Genomic DNA, 16,352 nt, shown 5'->3' with positions numbered 1-16,352 from the left:
ATGTTTATTAGGTTTACAAAAACTGCACACTTTTGGGGGGTTGAAAACTCTTTTGAGACAAGACTTTAGAATGAGAGCTGGAGACCACGTTTTGGGAAACAATGGCCTGGAGTAAGACTTAAACATGAAATGGTCAGTTCCTGTCCATTTGAATGCTCTTCTTTTTACCCATTTCCTCCCTTTCAGCACTGGCCACTTTACCTTTTCCTTCTTGGCTGTATGGGACTCAGCTAAGTCACCACACAGGAGAGCACTGCGACCGTCTGAGGCCTGAGCCTGGTCCTCAGGACTATATTCTCTTCCTGCCACCAGGCAGCCTGCTCAGCTATCACCACACTCCTCTGACACAATGAATGCCCTAGATGGTGTCCCTTTCAAAGTCCCCAAGGGCTTTGTGATAGGCACAGAGCTTCTCCCTGGGCCAGAACTCAGTGTCCCAGCCTGCAGGGAGCTTCTGCTGGGTTCTATGGTAAGTGTATCTCTCTGTCTGTCTATCTCCTAGTCCTTGGGTCTGTGGGTCTGACACTGAGCCTCATGGGACCTTGTTCCTTGACTTTAAAGGGCAGCTAGGCCTGCCCTGGTATATTCCAGGGAGTTTGGAAATAACCCAAGAGGAAAAGGTATTTCATGAGGAAGGCTGGTTGCCTGGTGATGGGGATTATTTATTGAGTCTTATTTTAGTCTTAGGATAACCTGAAGTTCGCCTGTATAAAGTAACTGAGGGTCATTGCACGGATGTTCCAGTTCCTCTCTTCTCAGGCACCTGCTGCCATGTCTAAAATTCCACAGTTAGAATCATTCCTTTGGGTTAAGACACGAGTTCCAGAATCCTCTGTTAAAATGCAGTTACCTGGGACACATTAGAAAGGATGCCTATTCCCAATGTCTGCCCTCGAGGCACCCTTAAAGCACCCCTTGTCCCATGGCTCACGCACTGGGATATGCACCCAGTATACCTGGTCATGTCACATGTGGCCTCAGGATAAACATGATTATTTAACTTCCGGGAGAATCAAGATTACTTAAAGATTTAGGGGGAGCCTGCTGCATCTAAATTATAACACAGATGTCATGGGGTAGAATGCAAAGTTCACGTGAATTCTTTAAAAATGAAAGAATAAGTTTGCAAAGAACTGTGGAGCTGGCGTGGGGCCTCGTGGGACTGAGTCCTGAGACTCCTGCGTGCACTGTCTGCAGGGTGCTTCCTGGAAAAGTCTGAGGATCTAGATCAGCTCTCACTCATTTTGAACATGAGGAACCTGAGGTCGAAAAGAAAGGAAATGATTTGTCCAAAGTTAGTGGCAAGACTAAAACCCAGGTCTTGACTCCAAATCATTTTGTATTAGCAAAGAGCAGGATTGGAACATGAGAGACAACAGACAGGTGATGTTTGAAGGCAGAAAAGGGTTGCGGGAAATCAGGAGCAGAGCGCACAGTCCAGGGAAGGAGAGCCCTGGGGAGAGTCGGGCAAGGGGCTTGAGTGGCCTGGGGCACAGGAGCAGGAGGTGTGGTGCAGCTTTGCTTCATCTGCAGACCCTGGTGTTGCACTGAGGCTCCTCAGGACAGAGGCTTCCAGAGTTGAAATAAGCTTTGTAAAGCCCAGAGGACTTTCTGTGGGGCAGGCGCTCTTGCTTTCCCCAGGCAGCCTGTGCTGTGGGCACTTGCTCTGGCAGTAGAGCCTGTATTTTTGAGAAGAGGAACTTGCTTTACTGAGCTCCAGTGGAGGTAGATTATCACAGTTTTTCCTTCCCTGCTGAGCTCAAGCCAAGCTGGGAAGAGGCTATTTTTTTCCTAGTAGCAGAAACAGGCACCCTTCTGCCAAGTCCATGTCTAATGTCTTATCCAAATGCTGACCTGGCTTTGCCTCCTGCTTTCAGGGTGTGCACCTCCAATCCCTTGAGCCTGTTTCCCTTCCTGAGCCTCCATTTCTTTTAATGTTGGGCCACACTAACAAATAGAGAAGCGTGAGACTCCAGGTGTGATTTACAGCCTCCCCTGATCAGTCCTTCGAGTTCACTGTTAAGAACTTGAAATGCATTTTCCCATAATAACGATGTTATACATGGTGGTTAGATTACAAAACAAACCTGTAGTGGCCTAAAGGGAAAAGTAATAACAGCTACCAGTTATTGAGCACTTGCTATGCACCAGGCCCATGCTAGGTGCTCATTACATGTTCACTCTTCTCTCTCACTTTCACGACCCTTTTAGCAGCTGGGTGTTCCTACCCCCTTGGCACAGGAAATCAAAGCTCCCACCGCCTGATCCACAGGGTCTCATGGCTTGTGAGTGATATAGCCAGGATTCCAACAGGAGTCTGTCCGATCTCAGAGCCCATGGCCACCCCTTCACCCTGTTCCTTCCCAAGGATCCTTCCTTGCATACTTAAAGCCTCTTCAAGTCTCTTTTGTGTTTCCTAGTATAATTGCTTGAGTTTTTATAGACATTAGGGAAAGGAGAGAATGGGCATGACTCTGTTTCAGTAACACTTTGTTTACAAAAACAAGATGGGGGGGTCAGTTTGGCCTCCAGGCAGTTTGCCTACCCTGCCACTGATACCTTCCCATCTGCCCTGTTCCCCACCTCTACCCTGTCACTGATGATCTCTGTAACTCATTTACATAAACTTCTAGACTAGCGATTCTTATGTGTGTATATATAAGCAAATACAGCTATTTTCTCTTTTTCATACCAAAGGTAGCATTTTATATACACTGTTCCTCACTTTTTCACTTACTATATTTTAAGATCTTCCATATCTGTGCATAGAAAGCTTCAGTTTTGTTTTTCGCTGAAGTCTTGCACTATATGGATACATCACACTTTATCAACCGAGTCCCCTCTTGATGGACACTTAGGTTCTTCTCAGTCTTTTTCCATTACAAACAGTGCTGCAGGAAATGAGTATGTGCAAATGTCCTTTTGAATTTGCTTAAGTTGCTCTCTATAGGGCTTATACTGATTTACATCCCAATCCGCACACTGCAAGAGGCCTGTACCTCCCACACTCCCCAACAGAGTGTCATCAGACTTTGGGTCTTTGCTAAGGGGTAGGCGAATGGTATCACGGTGTAGTTTTATTTTGCCTTCTCTTGTTATGAGTGAGGTTGAGCAGCTTTTCCTGTGTTTAAGAGCCACCTGTATTTCCTTTCCTGTGGACTATCCATATTATGTGTTGTCCATTTTCCTGCTGGGCTGTGGGTCTTACTATTTCTAGGCACTCCCTGTATTAGTCAAGTTAGTCCTTTGTGGTGTGAGTGCTATTCCCCTCCCCCCCATTTGTCATCTGTCTTTGACCTTGTTCATGACACTTGCCATGCAGATTTTGGACATGTGCCTGTGTGCACTTTGACGGCTTCTGGATTTCGATTCAGAGTTAGAAAGGCTTTCCCCACTTGAGGTTATAAAGGATTTCTGTCCTGTTTTCTCCTAGTACTTTTACGGTTTCATACATATTTGAATCTTTGATCCTTTTGGAATTTATCCTTGTGTATATAACGTGAGAATGGATCCAACTTTATTTTCTTCCAGATAGCTAACACCGGTTATTGACTAGTTCCTCTTTTTCTCATTGCTTAAGATGCCATCTTTATTATTTACTAAAGCCCCCTCAACACCAAGGTCTATTTCTGGACTTTCTATTCTCTACCTTTAATCTACCTGTGCCAGTACCATAGTTTTAATCACCGGTGTTATATAATATAATAAAACAGCTGGCGGGGCCATTCTATTTATCTTTTTGTCCCCAGAGTTTTTCTGGCTATTATTATTTGTTTTTCATATGAACTTTAGAGTCATCTTGCTTAGTTCCATAAATCACAAGTGTTGGTATTTTTATTGGGTCTTTGTTTCATTTTACCTCCTAAGTCTTGCTGGCTGTCTCTTTATCTTAGTCTCTCTCTCAAGTCGGCTCATCAGTTCTGAAGTTGTCTTTTGCTCTTCTGTTTTTCACAACTCTTCTATTTTGCTCCAATCTCTTTTTCTAACCATGTATTCTGCACACACTTGCAAATGTCCTCTCTGTGCCAGGCCTGCCCTGGGCCCTGAGGACACAGAGAGGAACAAGACACAGTCCTTGACCTCAGACAGGGAGTCACACTGGACCAGCTAAACGATGCTCCTCTCCCTCTGGGTCATCTCAGAGGTGGGAGGGGGCAGTGCCTGTGATCTAAGTGTGCCTGTCTTTCTGTCTCCCCTTTCCCTCACACACAGCACTTCCCCCAGCCTCTCTCTTCCTTAACTGGCCATCATAGGGCATTGAAATTGCCTTTAAATTTTTTTTTAATATTTTTAATGGCATTTTATATTCCTTGTTCTTAATCTTAAAGGTAGGCAACAGGAATATTTTATTTTTGCCTCATTTATGAACTCTCAAGTTAGATTATTTATGCGGACTCCAGATTTTAGGTGGCCTGATATGTAGTGGATAAAGCCCTTACAGTCAGATGGACAGAGAAATCCCAGTTTAGCCGCTCACCTCCAATCTGAGCCTCATTTTCATAATCTGGGCACAGAAATAACAGTAAAACCTACTAAGTAAGGCTCAACAAAGATTAGCACATTTTACATTTCCTGGGTCCCAAATCAACCTCAGCTGGCAGCCAGGAGCATGGGGGCAGGTATTACCCCACTTGGAGGTTTAAGTGCCTGGGCGGCAGCCAAGGCCAACCGCCTACCGGCAAAGGGTGCCGGGCTCGAGTGAAAGCGCCTTTGCTAACAACAAGTTTTATTGGAGCAAGTTTTCGAGCTGCTACTGTTCAATTACATACTAAATGGCAAAGGGACCCGCGTGTTAGATTTCACTACATTTCATCCTGTGCTTCATGCAGAGTTCACCTTTAAATTGCTATTGATATCCGCCTGCCCAACGCTCGCTGAAACGGGGGGCGGAGGTGGGCTGCGCGCAGAGTGGGCACCTGTGCAGGGCTGGCGAGTCTTTGCCGGGACAGGGCCCCCCGGGACAGGGCCCCCCGAGACCAGGGGTGGGGGTGTGCCCTCGCGCCGAGCCTCACGCGGCCTTCTCTCAGCAGCATGACTTCAGCCTGGAGAGAAGGACCCTCTTCTGGGTGGAGGCTGCCGCCCGGGGACCCCGCCAGTTCCAGGGCGATGCCCCCGGGACAGCGTCAGCCCCTCCAGCCTGGCTCTTGCTGCTCAGCCCAGAGGGCGGGCTAGTGCCCGCGCCCGCGGCAGCCGAAGGGCCTCAGGCTGGGCCCCAGGGGCAGCCGGAGGAAGAGGAGGAAGGAGCCACCCCTGCCGGCGAGGAAAAGCCAGGTCCTTGCAGCCCCCCGCCCCGCGCCCCCGCGAGCCCCAGCCCCGGCCATCTGCGGGGCTCGCTGGCCGTGCTGCGCGGCGTGAGGTCCGAGCTGGCGGGGGCGCGGCGGCGGCTCTCCGAGGGCAGGGTGGCCGCCCGCCCCCGCGCCCTCCTGCAGCGCCTCGGCCCCCGGGCGCGGAGTCTGTGCCCCAGCCCCGAGCCGAAGGGTCCCGCGCCCCCGCCGCCCGGCTCCCCCGCGCCGCCCCCGCGGCCCTCCACGGCCGGCGCCGCGTCCCCGCTGCGGAGCCACAAGCCCACGGTCACGGTAAGGAACTCGCCGCCTCCACCAAGGCCACAGATCAGCAGCAAGACCCCCATAGTCTGGGTTCCCTGCTTAGAGCCCCCTTCCCTGTTTCCCACGGTGCCCGCTTTGCCTCCGCCAGGGCGCGTGGCGTAACTGGAGCTGCCCGGTCCCTGTTTGTCTCTCTCCCAGCGGAGCGCGAGTTCTTCTAGGGCAGAGGTTGAGTCGCATTTGTTTTTGTTCCCAGAGCGCCCAGCCGCATATTTGGCCCATAGGGGGTGCTCAGTGAATGTCTGTTGAATTAATCGATGCGACCCAAACCTAGGGCTTACTGTGGGCAGGGCTTGCTGTGGGCCAGGTGCGCTGAAGGCTCAAAGAGTAGTCACTGTCCGTTCATTCCTGCCGGACACTGCGCGGGAAGAGACAGAAGGTCAAAACACTGAATGAGGAGAGTTGCCCAAGGGGGTATGGGGACAAGGCAGGCCACATAGGGAGCGGGGGATGGGGCGTTGAGCGAGGTGAGTGTTGTTACCGGCTGGGAGGGCTTCGGATCAGAGGACTGTTCCCAGAAGAAGGGGGGCAGGAATGAACTTACCATGAAACCAGTGAAGCTTAAGCCTCGGCCCCTGACTTTGCTCCTTCCAAAGCTTTGTATTTATATTTATAATATAAATGTCTTTTTTTTTCTTTAAGAGGTCCAAATTGTATAAGCATCAAACTCCATGCAATCTGCATCCTGAGCAGATGGGGTGTGTCCGGATTAGTAGCAGGTGGTCGCAATAGGGCACAGCTTTCTGCCCCCCCCCCCAGCAGCCCCACAGTCAAGCCAATAGATGCAAACAAATAAGGCCAACGTGAAATTAAATTGAAAAGAGACTCGAGGTCTGGCTTTTCCACTCACTGGTGTGTGACCTTATGCAAGTCACTGAAGTAATCTGAGCTGTCCCTTCTCCATTTGTAAAGAGGGCCAGCAACCATTCCCACAGCTGATGAAGCAAACATAGAGGAGAGGCTCTGTGAGCTGGACTGGCCATGCCCACATCAAGACCAGATGGTGATGCCAGGATGGCTCTTCCCTGATCCAGATTAAATTTAACTCTAGCAACAACCCTGTGTGTGTGTGTGTGTTGTGTGTGTGTGTGTGTGTGTGTGTGTGTGTGTGTTGGGGGTGGGAAGTGGGGCAGATGTTCTGTAGAGAAGGAAATTGAGGCAGACAGCAGCTAAGAATCTTTTTCAGTGTCACAAGTGTAGACTCAGAGCCTAAGATTTGGATGTTTTCCACTCTGGGAGTAAAGGGCAGACCCAAGGGTGAGGTCATGGCAGAGAAACCCCGGAGCAGATGGGGATGGGTGGGGAATTCATATGTGACACACACACACTCTGCACCAGGACCCAGGGCAGCAGCTGGGCTTTCCTTGGGGAGGAGGGGACAAGGAGGTGTATTCAGTGCTCGCAGATAGGTACTTCTTCATGGGGGAAGGGTTAGGGGTGATGCTGGCCAGACAGTGGAAAGGTCTTGAGGCCACCCATCTTAGCCCAGGGTCTGTGTGGGTCTCCCCCGCACCATAGCTGTATCCACTCTGTACCCCTCTCTGTGCCCTGCCAAGCCTCAGCCCAGCCAACTTCAAGAATGAGGGTCTGGCTGGGAGGATCCCCCTAAAGTGTGGGGTAAAGAACCCTAGATTTGATTCTGGGTAGGGTTCAGGTCCCAAATATGTGTTGCTTACCAGCTCAATAACTTCTCTGAACCTTGATTTCAATATCTGTAAAATGGTATAATAGGATAGATCTATCCTATTTCTCTTGCAGGGTTGTTTTAAGCTATAAATGAAATAATATCATGTACTGTCAGTTTCTGTATGCCAGGTCCTTGGCTAATTACTTTTCTCCTTGTAACAACCCTTGAAGTATCTGGCATGATTGCCTGGTATGATTTACACATGAGTAAACTGAGTAAACAGCAGAGATCTGGCGTTTGAACCGGAGCAGGACTCCAAGCCAGTCACAGCATTCGCCTTGACACTCTGCATAGAAGGTGGCATGCAAAGGCACCTTTAAGCATGCCCTGCCCAGCCAGATATTGCTTCCAGTGATAAGTGACACATCCAGCTTGTCTGTATTTCAGTCCCTCGGCCCATACACCTGCCTGCCACCTCTTGGGCGGGAGCCCCAGCCTCTCCTCGCCCGCAGATCACATCCTGATTCTGCTGACCTGCTATCCGCCCTTAGCCAGGAGGAGCAAGACCTCATCGGGCCAGTGGTCTCCTTGGGGTATCCCCTGCACAGGGCCATCGTGGCTCTGCAGAAGACGGGGCGTCAGAGCCTGAGCCAGGTGAGTGATCATCCAGAGCTGGGGGCCTGTGGAGCTGGAACCAGGTGGGTGGCCATGTGGTTTGATTTTTAACTTGAAGTTTTGTTTCCTTCTCTTTAGAGGCAGAATCTCAGCCTGGCATTAATTATTGGGGCTTATGAGCAAGTTTCTGGACCCTAATGCTACTTTCTCCATAGGAGTTTATTAGGAATCCCCATGCCCACTTGGGGAGTCTTGATATACTGCTCCTCTCCTGGTCTCTGCTCCAAATGCAGGGGCTGGAACTTTAGGCATCCAAGAATCTCAACAGAGCTGCCCAGTAGAACTCTGCAATGAGAGAGATGTTTTATACCCATTGTCCAATACAGTATCCACTAGCCATACGTGGTTTCTTGAAATGTGGCTAGTGTGACTGAGAATTTTATTTAATTTTAATTAATTAAAATAGTGTCATGTGGCTACTGGATACCATCCCGGATGGTGCAGCTTTAACCACTTCCTTCAACAAATGGCTTACCCATACCCATCTCTCTTTCCATCCCCCCATCCATCCATCTAGTCAACAGTACTTATTGGGTGTTTCCCGGATCTTTAGCTGCAGCTAGGAGGTATGGGGGAAACCAGGGCACATAAAAACCACCGTTGTAGGTTGGATTCCCCAGGAAGCAGACTCAGATGGAGTTATTAAGGAGGCTTTTGGGAACAATAGCTGGAGAAAGGAGTGGACAGAAGCAGGAGTGGGTAGATGGAGAAGTTGAACTTTGTAGACCCAACGACAGTCAGCCAACGCCACAGCTCTAGAGCGTAAATGGCCCTTCAGAGTCATCCTAAGTGGGGCTGAGATGGTCGGAGCTTTATATCCCTTCACCAGTCAGTCATTAGTGGTGTTAATATTTAGTAAACACCTTCTTTGTGCCAGGCCCTCAATCTGAGAGTATACAATTAGGTCTCCTCAATTCTGCAAGGTTGCTATTACTGTCCCATTTTGCAAATGAGGAAACTAAGGCTGGTTTAACTCTGAATCTTTGTTGCACAGTGCTTTTCTCTCATTTTCTGTGTGAGAACTTTCCAGGGTAGCACCTCAGGCTCACCTGAGGTTTAAGAATAGATCTAAAGTTGCCCCCACTGCCCTAGCTGGTTTGGCTCAGTGGTTAGAGCATTGGCCCATGGACTGAAGGGTCTCAAGTTCAATTCCTGTCAAGGGCAGGTACCTCAGTTGCAGGCTCAATCCCTCAGGGTGCATGCGGGAGGCAACCAATTGATGTGTCTCTCACATCAATGTTTCTCTTCTCTCTCTCTTCCACTCTCTCTGAAAAGCAATGGAAAAAATATCCTTGGGTGAGGGTTAAGAATAAATAAATAAAGTGGCCCCCACCTTCAGTTGCCACTGAAAGCCAGGACTGTGCCTGAGAAGCTACCCAGAGGATTGTGAGGAACCAGGCCCACAGAGGAGGCTCTGCCATAAACCCCACCCTCCCAGCCTCTAGGACCTGCGACAAGGCTGAGGTCTCAGGCCATCGCTGTGGAGATCTAAAGACTAGCTGGAGCCAAGCAGAGGCACTGGCCTCCCTGTGGGTGGGCTGGAAGAATCTCACTGTATCTGGAACATTGTGTTTCCAGACACATACCACTTGCCTGGCCCACGGATCTCTGGATGGCCTCCTTCCCCGGTGGGCAGTCAGGGGCTAGGCCCTGAGGGGTGGGCCTGAAGGGCCACTGGGTGACTTCATCTGTCCTCCCCCACCAAGTTAATATTTCCCTCTATTCTGTGAAGTTCCACCATTAACCAAGAAACTCCTTTGCGTTCAGTTTCCTTCTCCCCTTGAAAGATAAACACTACAGTAAATCCTTTATGGCCAGAGATGGTCCACGAGGGAGGGCACCAGGTGATCTTCATGTAGAAGAACCAGGGAGAACGGAGGAGACACAAAGATAAGCTTTGTCCATCACTCCTTCCTCCACAAGGATCAAAGTGCCCACTGACTGCCTGCAGGACACATGGGTGGCACATGCGAGGGCCCATAGACCAGGCCCAGGCTTGCAGTGAGACTCCAGGCACATTGAGGCCCCTCTTTGAGCCTCACTTACCTATTCACAGAATGGAGGGGGAATAGGTGCTTATAATCAATGACTGCTGGAGGCCCCATCCTGGGGTTTGAGGCAAGCCTGGTGGCTTTTACAGTCCTCTGGGGCCCCAAACTGACAAAGCAGCAGAATCTTTACAAATGCAGATTCCCAGGACCTACCCTGGAGGGTCTCAGTCAGTGGATCTGGAGTGCCCCTGAGGGCCTGTCATTTGAAAGCTCTGTAGATGGTTCCGATATGCAGCCAGGCCTGGGGTTCTATGGTATTGATTGAGGTCAGCTGTCCCTTGAGTGAGTGGTCCTCAACCTTGGCTGCCCATTAGAATCCCCTGGAGCTCTATAACAATCCCAGTGCCCCCCAGACCAGCACGCCCAAACCAATTATACCAGAGTCTCTGGAGGCAAGCGTCAGTAGTTTATAGGTAGTTTTAAATCTCCCAGGTAGCTGCAATCAGCACCAAGGCCAAGAGCCATTGCTGTGGATGAGCTAAGATGTGAAGGGAACATCCACCATCTGCCCTTGCCCCCTCTCCTGTTTTCACCTTCAGAAACCCTGTCTACTTTCAAGCTGGCTCAAGCCCCTCCTCTAGTAGTTGGCCCCGTGATGGACAAGGCATTGGCGCGAGCCAGGTGATCTAGGCCTAGTCATGGGACCCTGGGTAAGCTGCCTGTGTTGCTTGGACCTCAGTTTCCTCAAGTGTGGAAGGACAGCTTGGCTGGGTGGTTTTCAGATGTGCTCAGGGCAAGGACTAGGAGTCCTGGGGCAAGTGCTTGGACAGTTCAGAAGCTAAAACCATTAATCTGCATTAGCCATGCCTCTGCCCAGCTCTGAAGGTCTGCAGAAACCCGTGTTTCTTCTCCACTCATACCCACAGTTCTTATGGTCTGGCGCCTTCATTGGCTCTGACTCCCTATAAACCCTGCTTTGACTTGCCTGGGCTTCATGATTTCCTGGATCTGGTTTATCTCCCCCACTGAGTTGGGAGCTCCTTGAAGGTAGTTTTAAATTCACTTTATAAACACAGCATGTATTTATTGAGCTCCTTCTGCCTGCCATGCTGGGTGCTGGGACACAGTGGAAAACAAGACTGACACAACCCTTCCCTCGTGGAACAAAAAGTCAGTGGATGAGAAATATGAGGAAGACAGTAGAGCAGTTACAAAGTTGTATGTGATGTGGGAGCCCCAAGCACAGCACCTTGGAAACGGGCAGAGAGGGTCCCCAGGTAAGAGGACCGAGGCTGGCCTTGGTGAGGGAGTTGGATATAGAGAAACCTAGGGGGCCTGGGGGAGGAGCTGAGGTGACTGACAGGCAGGAGCAGGCCCCTGAGCTCTGCTTGGGAGGCAGCGCTTCATCCTGAGGGCAACAGCAGCCCCCGATGACTAGGCAGGAAGTGACCTGAACAGGTCCTCAGCCCTGTGAGATCCTCCTCTGCCCCTCCTCTTTCCAGCACTGATGCAGGTCTGTTGTGTAGGGGCGCTCATGAAGTCCTGGGTGGCAGAGACGTATGTGTCTAGGGATGGGGTGGGGAGCACATAGGTGTGGATGACACCTTCACACAGGTAGGCGCTCACCAGGGAGGGTGAGCAGGCCGGGGCGGGGGTGGGTGAGACCCCTGTGTTTAAGTTCTGGGAACACCTTACTTAGCTCACCCAGACAGCCCCTTTCCCGGATTCCCGCCCACGAGTGTTATGGTGAGAACTTGCTGTCTCTAGAGGAGGCCTGCTCCTCTTCTATTGGCTTATGAGGTTTTGGGGGCCATGTGGTATGTGGTGGGGTGCCTAGTCAGCTGGCCTGAGCTCAGGCCTTAATGAGGTCCTTGGGGTGACTCCTCCACCCCACCTGCTGCCTCGGCTACTCCTCTTATCACCCCTCCCTCTTGGCCCCTTTCTGGCCCAGTTTCTCAGCTACCTTAGCGCCTGTGACCGGCTGCTGCGGCAGGGCTACGAGGAGGGCCTGGTGGAGGAGGCCATGGAGATGTTCCAGTTCTCTGAGAACCAGGTCAGCCGGGCCACCTGCCTGGGCCTCAGGAGAGGGAAGGATGGGGGGTACACATGAGCCTGGTGTGTAGGGGTGCAGGGTGCCAGAGCCAGCCTGGGGACCATAAGGAGAGAGCCTGCTTGTGTAGCCCTGGGGAGAAGGAGACGGCCCAGGGAGATGAAGCACAGAAGGTGAGGGGCCGAGGTGGGGAGGGAAACCAGATGCGAGGCTTTGTATTATTTGACTGAATCAGCACAAGTGTCATTGAATGCCCACTCTTTGTTAGACACCCAGATAGGAGCCCCAGGCAGCACAAAGGTGCTTGAACTCTCTGCTCAAGGAGTTTGCCGCCTGCCTGGAATCCTGAATACAGGCAGCTGTGGGCCCAGCATACATTCTCAGTGCCCGATGAGCATGACCTGTCCATGCCCAGCAGCTAGTCCAGGCTCCAGAGCAGCTCCTCACAGAGGCTGAGGGAGGGGGAGGGGTGGGAGGGGGAGGGGTAGGAGGAGGGAGGGAGAAGCAGGGAGTTTAAAGCACTGGGGCCAGAGGAGGAAGGAGGGCGGAGGCTGTACCATGTGAAAGCTTGGCAGAGCCCCCGAGCTGTGCATCCTCTGGGCACCAGTATTTAACTTCCCTCTTCCTGCCGCAGCACCCAAGCTCAGGCAGTTAGGATTGAGCCAAAGTGGGGGAGTAAAGCTGGACCAAGCCAGTGGCCAGGCTGGGGCCTCCCTCCTTGGCACAGGAAGAGAGATCCAAGCCCTTGTCACTCAGAGGTACAGGGGAAATGCAGGGGTCTCCCAGGATCAGGTTTACCTGGCCTGTGGGGGCCATAGCTTTCTGGGAGTAGATACAGAGGACCGCAGGGAGGGGGCTCCCTGGGGTGGAAGCCAAGCCTCAGTGCCCTCTCCGCCTTCCCTTCCTCAGGCAGGGGAGTTCCTGCGCCTCTGGAAACAGTTCAGTGACATGGGCTTCCAGCAGGACCGGATCAAGGAGGTGCTACTGGTCCATGGCAACCGTCGTGAGCAAGCCCTGGAGGAGCTGGTGACCTGCGCCCAGTGACCACTGGAGCACTCTGCATCCCAGGCATCCCAGACCTGTGCTAAACCTGGCAATCCAATCTAACTGTAGACCACATAAGATTAACAAAGCGATACATACTCATTGTAAAAATGCAAACAATGCCAAGGGTGGGAGCAAATACCATCAGGGGGCAAAACTTCACCCATCTTAGCTTTTCAGCTGGACCCATTAGCAAGAGAAAAACAGTTTATTAATATATGCAGCACACATCACATGGGAGAAACCTCAATGAAAAGTAACTCAAAGCAGCAGTTTAGAACTCTGGCTTACGTGGCATCGACAAAGCACATATTTGTAGAGAGAGAACAGGACAAAGGAAATCAGTTTTAGGCTTCCAAAAAATGACAAACTGTTGGAAGGTAAATATATGGGAGGGAACTCATGGAGTAAGGGTCATTTGCAGATTCCTCTGGCACATCTCTGGGAAGATAAGACTCTATCTCAAGAAAAGGAGAATTTGTATTCTGCGTTTAGACAGAAAAGGGAGAAGGGTAGGGAAAGCTTGTCCTGCATTTGCTGCTGCTTAATTGCCTCTGGCTCAAAATAATTTTTATGTCAAAGAGGCATATTTTGGGGTAACATTCTGGTTTCCTCAACACCCAAAGAATCAGCCAGAGGAGTCAAAGGTGGTACCTGTGGGGAGGGGCAGGTGGGAGAGCATGGACAAGGAGCTGTGTTTTCTCATACAAGCCCTGTAAAACTACCTTTATTTGACTCTAAACTGTGTGCATTAGTAACTTTGATTTTAAGAAAATTAAAACAAAACAAAAATAATGGCTTCTTTTGGTTCCTACAGGCTCCTGGTTTTATTGTCAAATGAATATCGAACTGTGGGTCCAAAGATCTAATTTCTGGTTTTGGTTCTACTGATGACTGACTCAAGGCTTCTTTGGGCCTCAGTTTCCCCCGGAAAAGTAGAAATTGGACCTGGCTGCTATTCATAAGAATCCCCTGGGGAGTTTGTTAAAGAGTCCCAGGCCCTACTCCTGGACCATCTGACTCAGAAAGTCCATCTTGGTAGCCCCTAGGGATCTGTTTTGTTTTTATAAGAAGCTCTCTGGGATTGTTTTTTTTAAATCTTTTTTTAAAAATTGTTGTTTGTTATTGTTGACCCCCTTCGCCCATTTCTCCCACCCTCCACTCCTTAGCCCCACCTCTGGCAACTGCTAATCTGTTATCTGTATCTGTGAGCTTGGTTTATTTATTTTTAGATTTCACATATGAAATCATATGGTATTTGTCTTTCTCTGATTTATTTCATTTAGCATGCTGCTTTTGAGGTCCATCCATGTTGTCACAAATGGCAAGATTTCATTCTTTTTTATAGCTGAATAATATTCCATTATACATATGTATTACAATTTCTTTATCCATTCATCTATTGATCTGTTGGCTATTGTAAATAATGCTGCAATGACTTTGGGGGTGTATATATACTTTTGAGTTAGTATTTTCTTTCTTTGGGCAAATACCCAGGATTAAGATTGCTGGATCATATGGTAGTTCTATTTTTAATTTTTTGAGGAACCTCTATACTGTTTTCCACAGTGGCTGCACCAATTTATATTACCACCAGCAGTGCACAAGGGTTCCCTTTTCTCCATGTTCTTGCCAACATTTCTTTCTTGTCTTTTTTTTTTTTTTTTTATCACCTGAGGATATTTTTTCCATTGCTTTTCAGGGTAGAAGGGAGGGAGAGAGAGAAACATCAACATGAGAGAGACACATAGATTCGTTGCCTCCTGCACGCACCCTGACCGGGGCTGGGGACCGAGCCTGCAACTGAGGTACGTGCCCTTGGCTGGAATCGAACTTAGGACCCTTCAGTCCTCGGGCTGACACTCTAACCACCGAGCGAAACCAGCCAGGGCTTATCTTTTTGAAACGAGCCATTCGAACAGGTGTGAGGTGATATTTCATTGTGATTTTGATTTGTGTCTCCCTGATCATTGATGTTAATTATCTTTTCATGTACCTTTTGGGCATCTATACGTCTTCTTTGGAAAACTGTCTATATAGATTTTCTGTTTATTTTTTAATCAGATTTTTTTTTTTGCTATTGAGTTGAGTTCTTTATATATTTTGGATTTTAATCTCTTATTAGATATATGATTTGCAAATCTTTGCTCTCATTCCGTAGGTTGCCTTTTCATTTTATTGGTGATTTCCTTTGCTGTGTAGAAGCTTTTAGCTTGATTTAGTCACACTGGGTTTTTTGCCTTTGTTGCTTTTGCTTTCAGTTTCATATCCAAAATATCGCCAAGACCTATGTCAGGGAGCTTACTACATGTTCTACCTATGTTTTTTTCCTAGAAATTTTATGGTTTTGGGCCTTACATTTAAGTCTTTAATCCATTTGAGTTGATTTTTGTGTATGGTGTAAGATAGTAATAGAGTTTCATTCTTTTGCATGTTTTCTCAACACCATTTTTGAAGAGACTGTCCTTTTCCATCATATATTCTTGGCTCCTTGGTCATAAATTAATTGACCATATATATGTGAGTTGGTTTTGGGCTCTCTCTATTCTGTTCCATTGATCTATGTGTCTGTTTTTATGCCAGTATCTCTGGGGATTTTTATTCAATGTAATGGGCCCATGGCTAGTGGGTGTGACCCTCAGGGCCAGCTGATCTGGGCTCCCTCTGCTCTGACAATCTATGGTCCTATGTCAGTCTGCCCTCATTTGGGGGATGGGCTGGCTGGGAGCAGAGTTGTCTCCAATCACCACAGGCCTACCCTCTGGAGGCCCCCAGTGGTTGAGGGGACCAGTTTCTGGAGCTGCCTCTGACTCAGGCAAGCAGAGGTCAGAAGCCAAGACACCGGCGCCTCTGCCCTTCCCAGCTGGTCCTGTGCAAAGGTCTGCAGCAATTTCCACAGAATAAAAACTTCTCACCCCCTCCACTCAGCAAACAGGGCTGGACCTGGAGCTGAGGCCTGTAAAAAATCAAACAAAACCTTTCACATTTCTTATGGCTTCAACCCAGACACCTTGTTTGAACATGTAGGGAGGATCTCTGCAGACCCACATAGGCCTAAACAGCAACTTTGGGACTAGAACCCAGGTCTCCCAAGGCCCATCCAACCCCTGGTGCTTTCCACTGAGCCTTGATGCCTGCCAACTTGATTTGAGTAACTTGCAGCAATGTAAAACTATTTTGAGAAAATCAGCCAAATGTCCTAAAGTTGATTAAAAATAAAATTGTACTTGGAAAAGACAGTAAAATTCAAGTTCAATTTTAAGATGAAATGTTAAATCCAAAACTATTTATGTGTGGATTAAGGTAATCCGGCCTCAGTCTGCCACTTTATTAAGTCCTCATGATTTGTGATGACCAGTTGG

At 49.3% G+C, this 16,352-nt stretch overlaps 1 protein-coding gene across 1 annotated transcript; it reads left to right on the top strand.

Moving 5' to 3' along the window:
- Positions 1–349: 349 nt before the first annotated feature.
- UBAP1L (ubiquitin associated protein 1 like) lies at positions 350–13,758 on the top strand (the record flags this gene model as incomplete). The annotated part of the gene is made up of 5 exons (XM_081150341.1): positions 350–469; positions 5,031–5,576; positions 7,678–7,884; positions 11,848–11,949; positions 12,856–13,758. 5 exons carry the CDS (start codon positions 350–352, stop codon positions 12,988–12,990), a joined length of 1,110 nt encoding a protein of 369 aa, XP_081006467.1. The 3' UTR covers positions 12,991–13,758.
- Positions 13,759–16,352: the final 2,594 nt, after the last annotated feature.

This window comes from Miniopterus schreibersii, assembly GCF_964146895.1.
Source record: "Miniopterus schreibersii genome assembly, chromosome: 1".
In the NCBI taxonomy this organism is placed as follows: Eukaryota; Metazoa; Chordata; class Mammalia; order Chiroptera; family Miniopteridae; genus Miniopterus; species Miniopterus schreibersii.
Note: the sequence above shows the minus strand (reverse complement) of the source record. Positions and strands in the feature narration are given on the sequence as shown.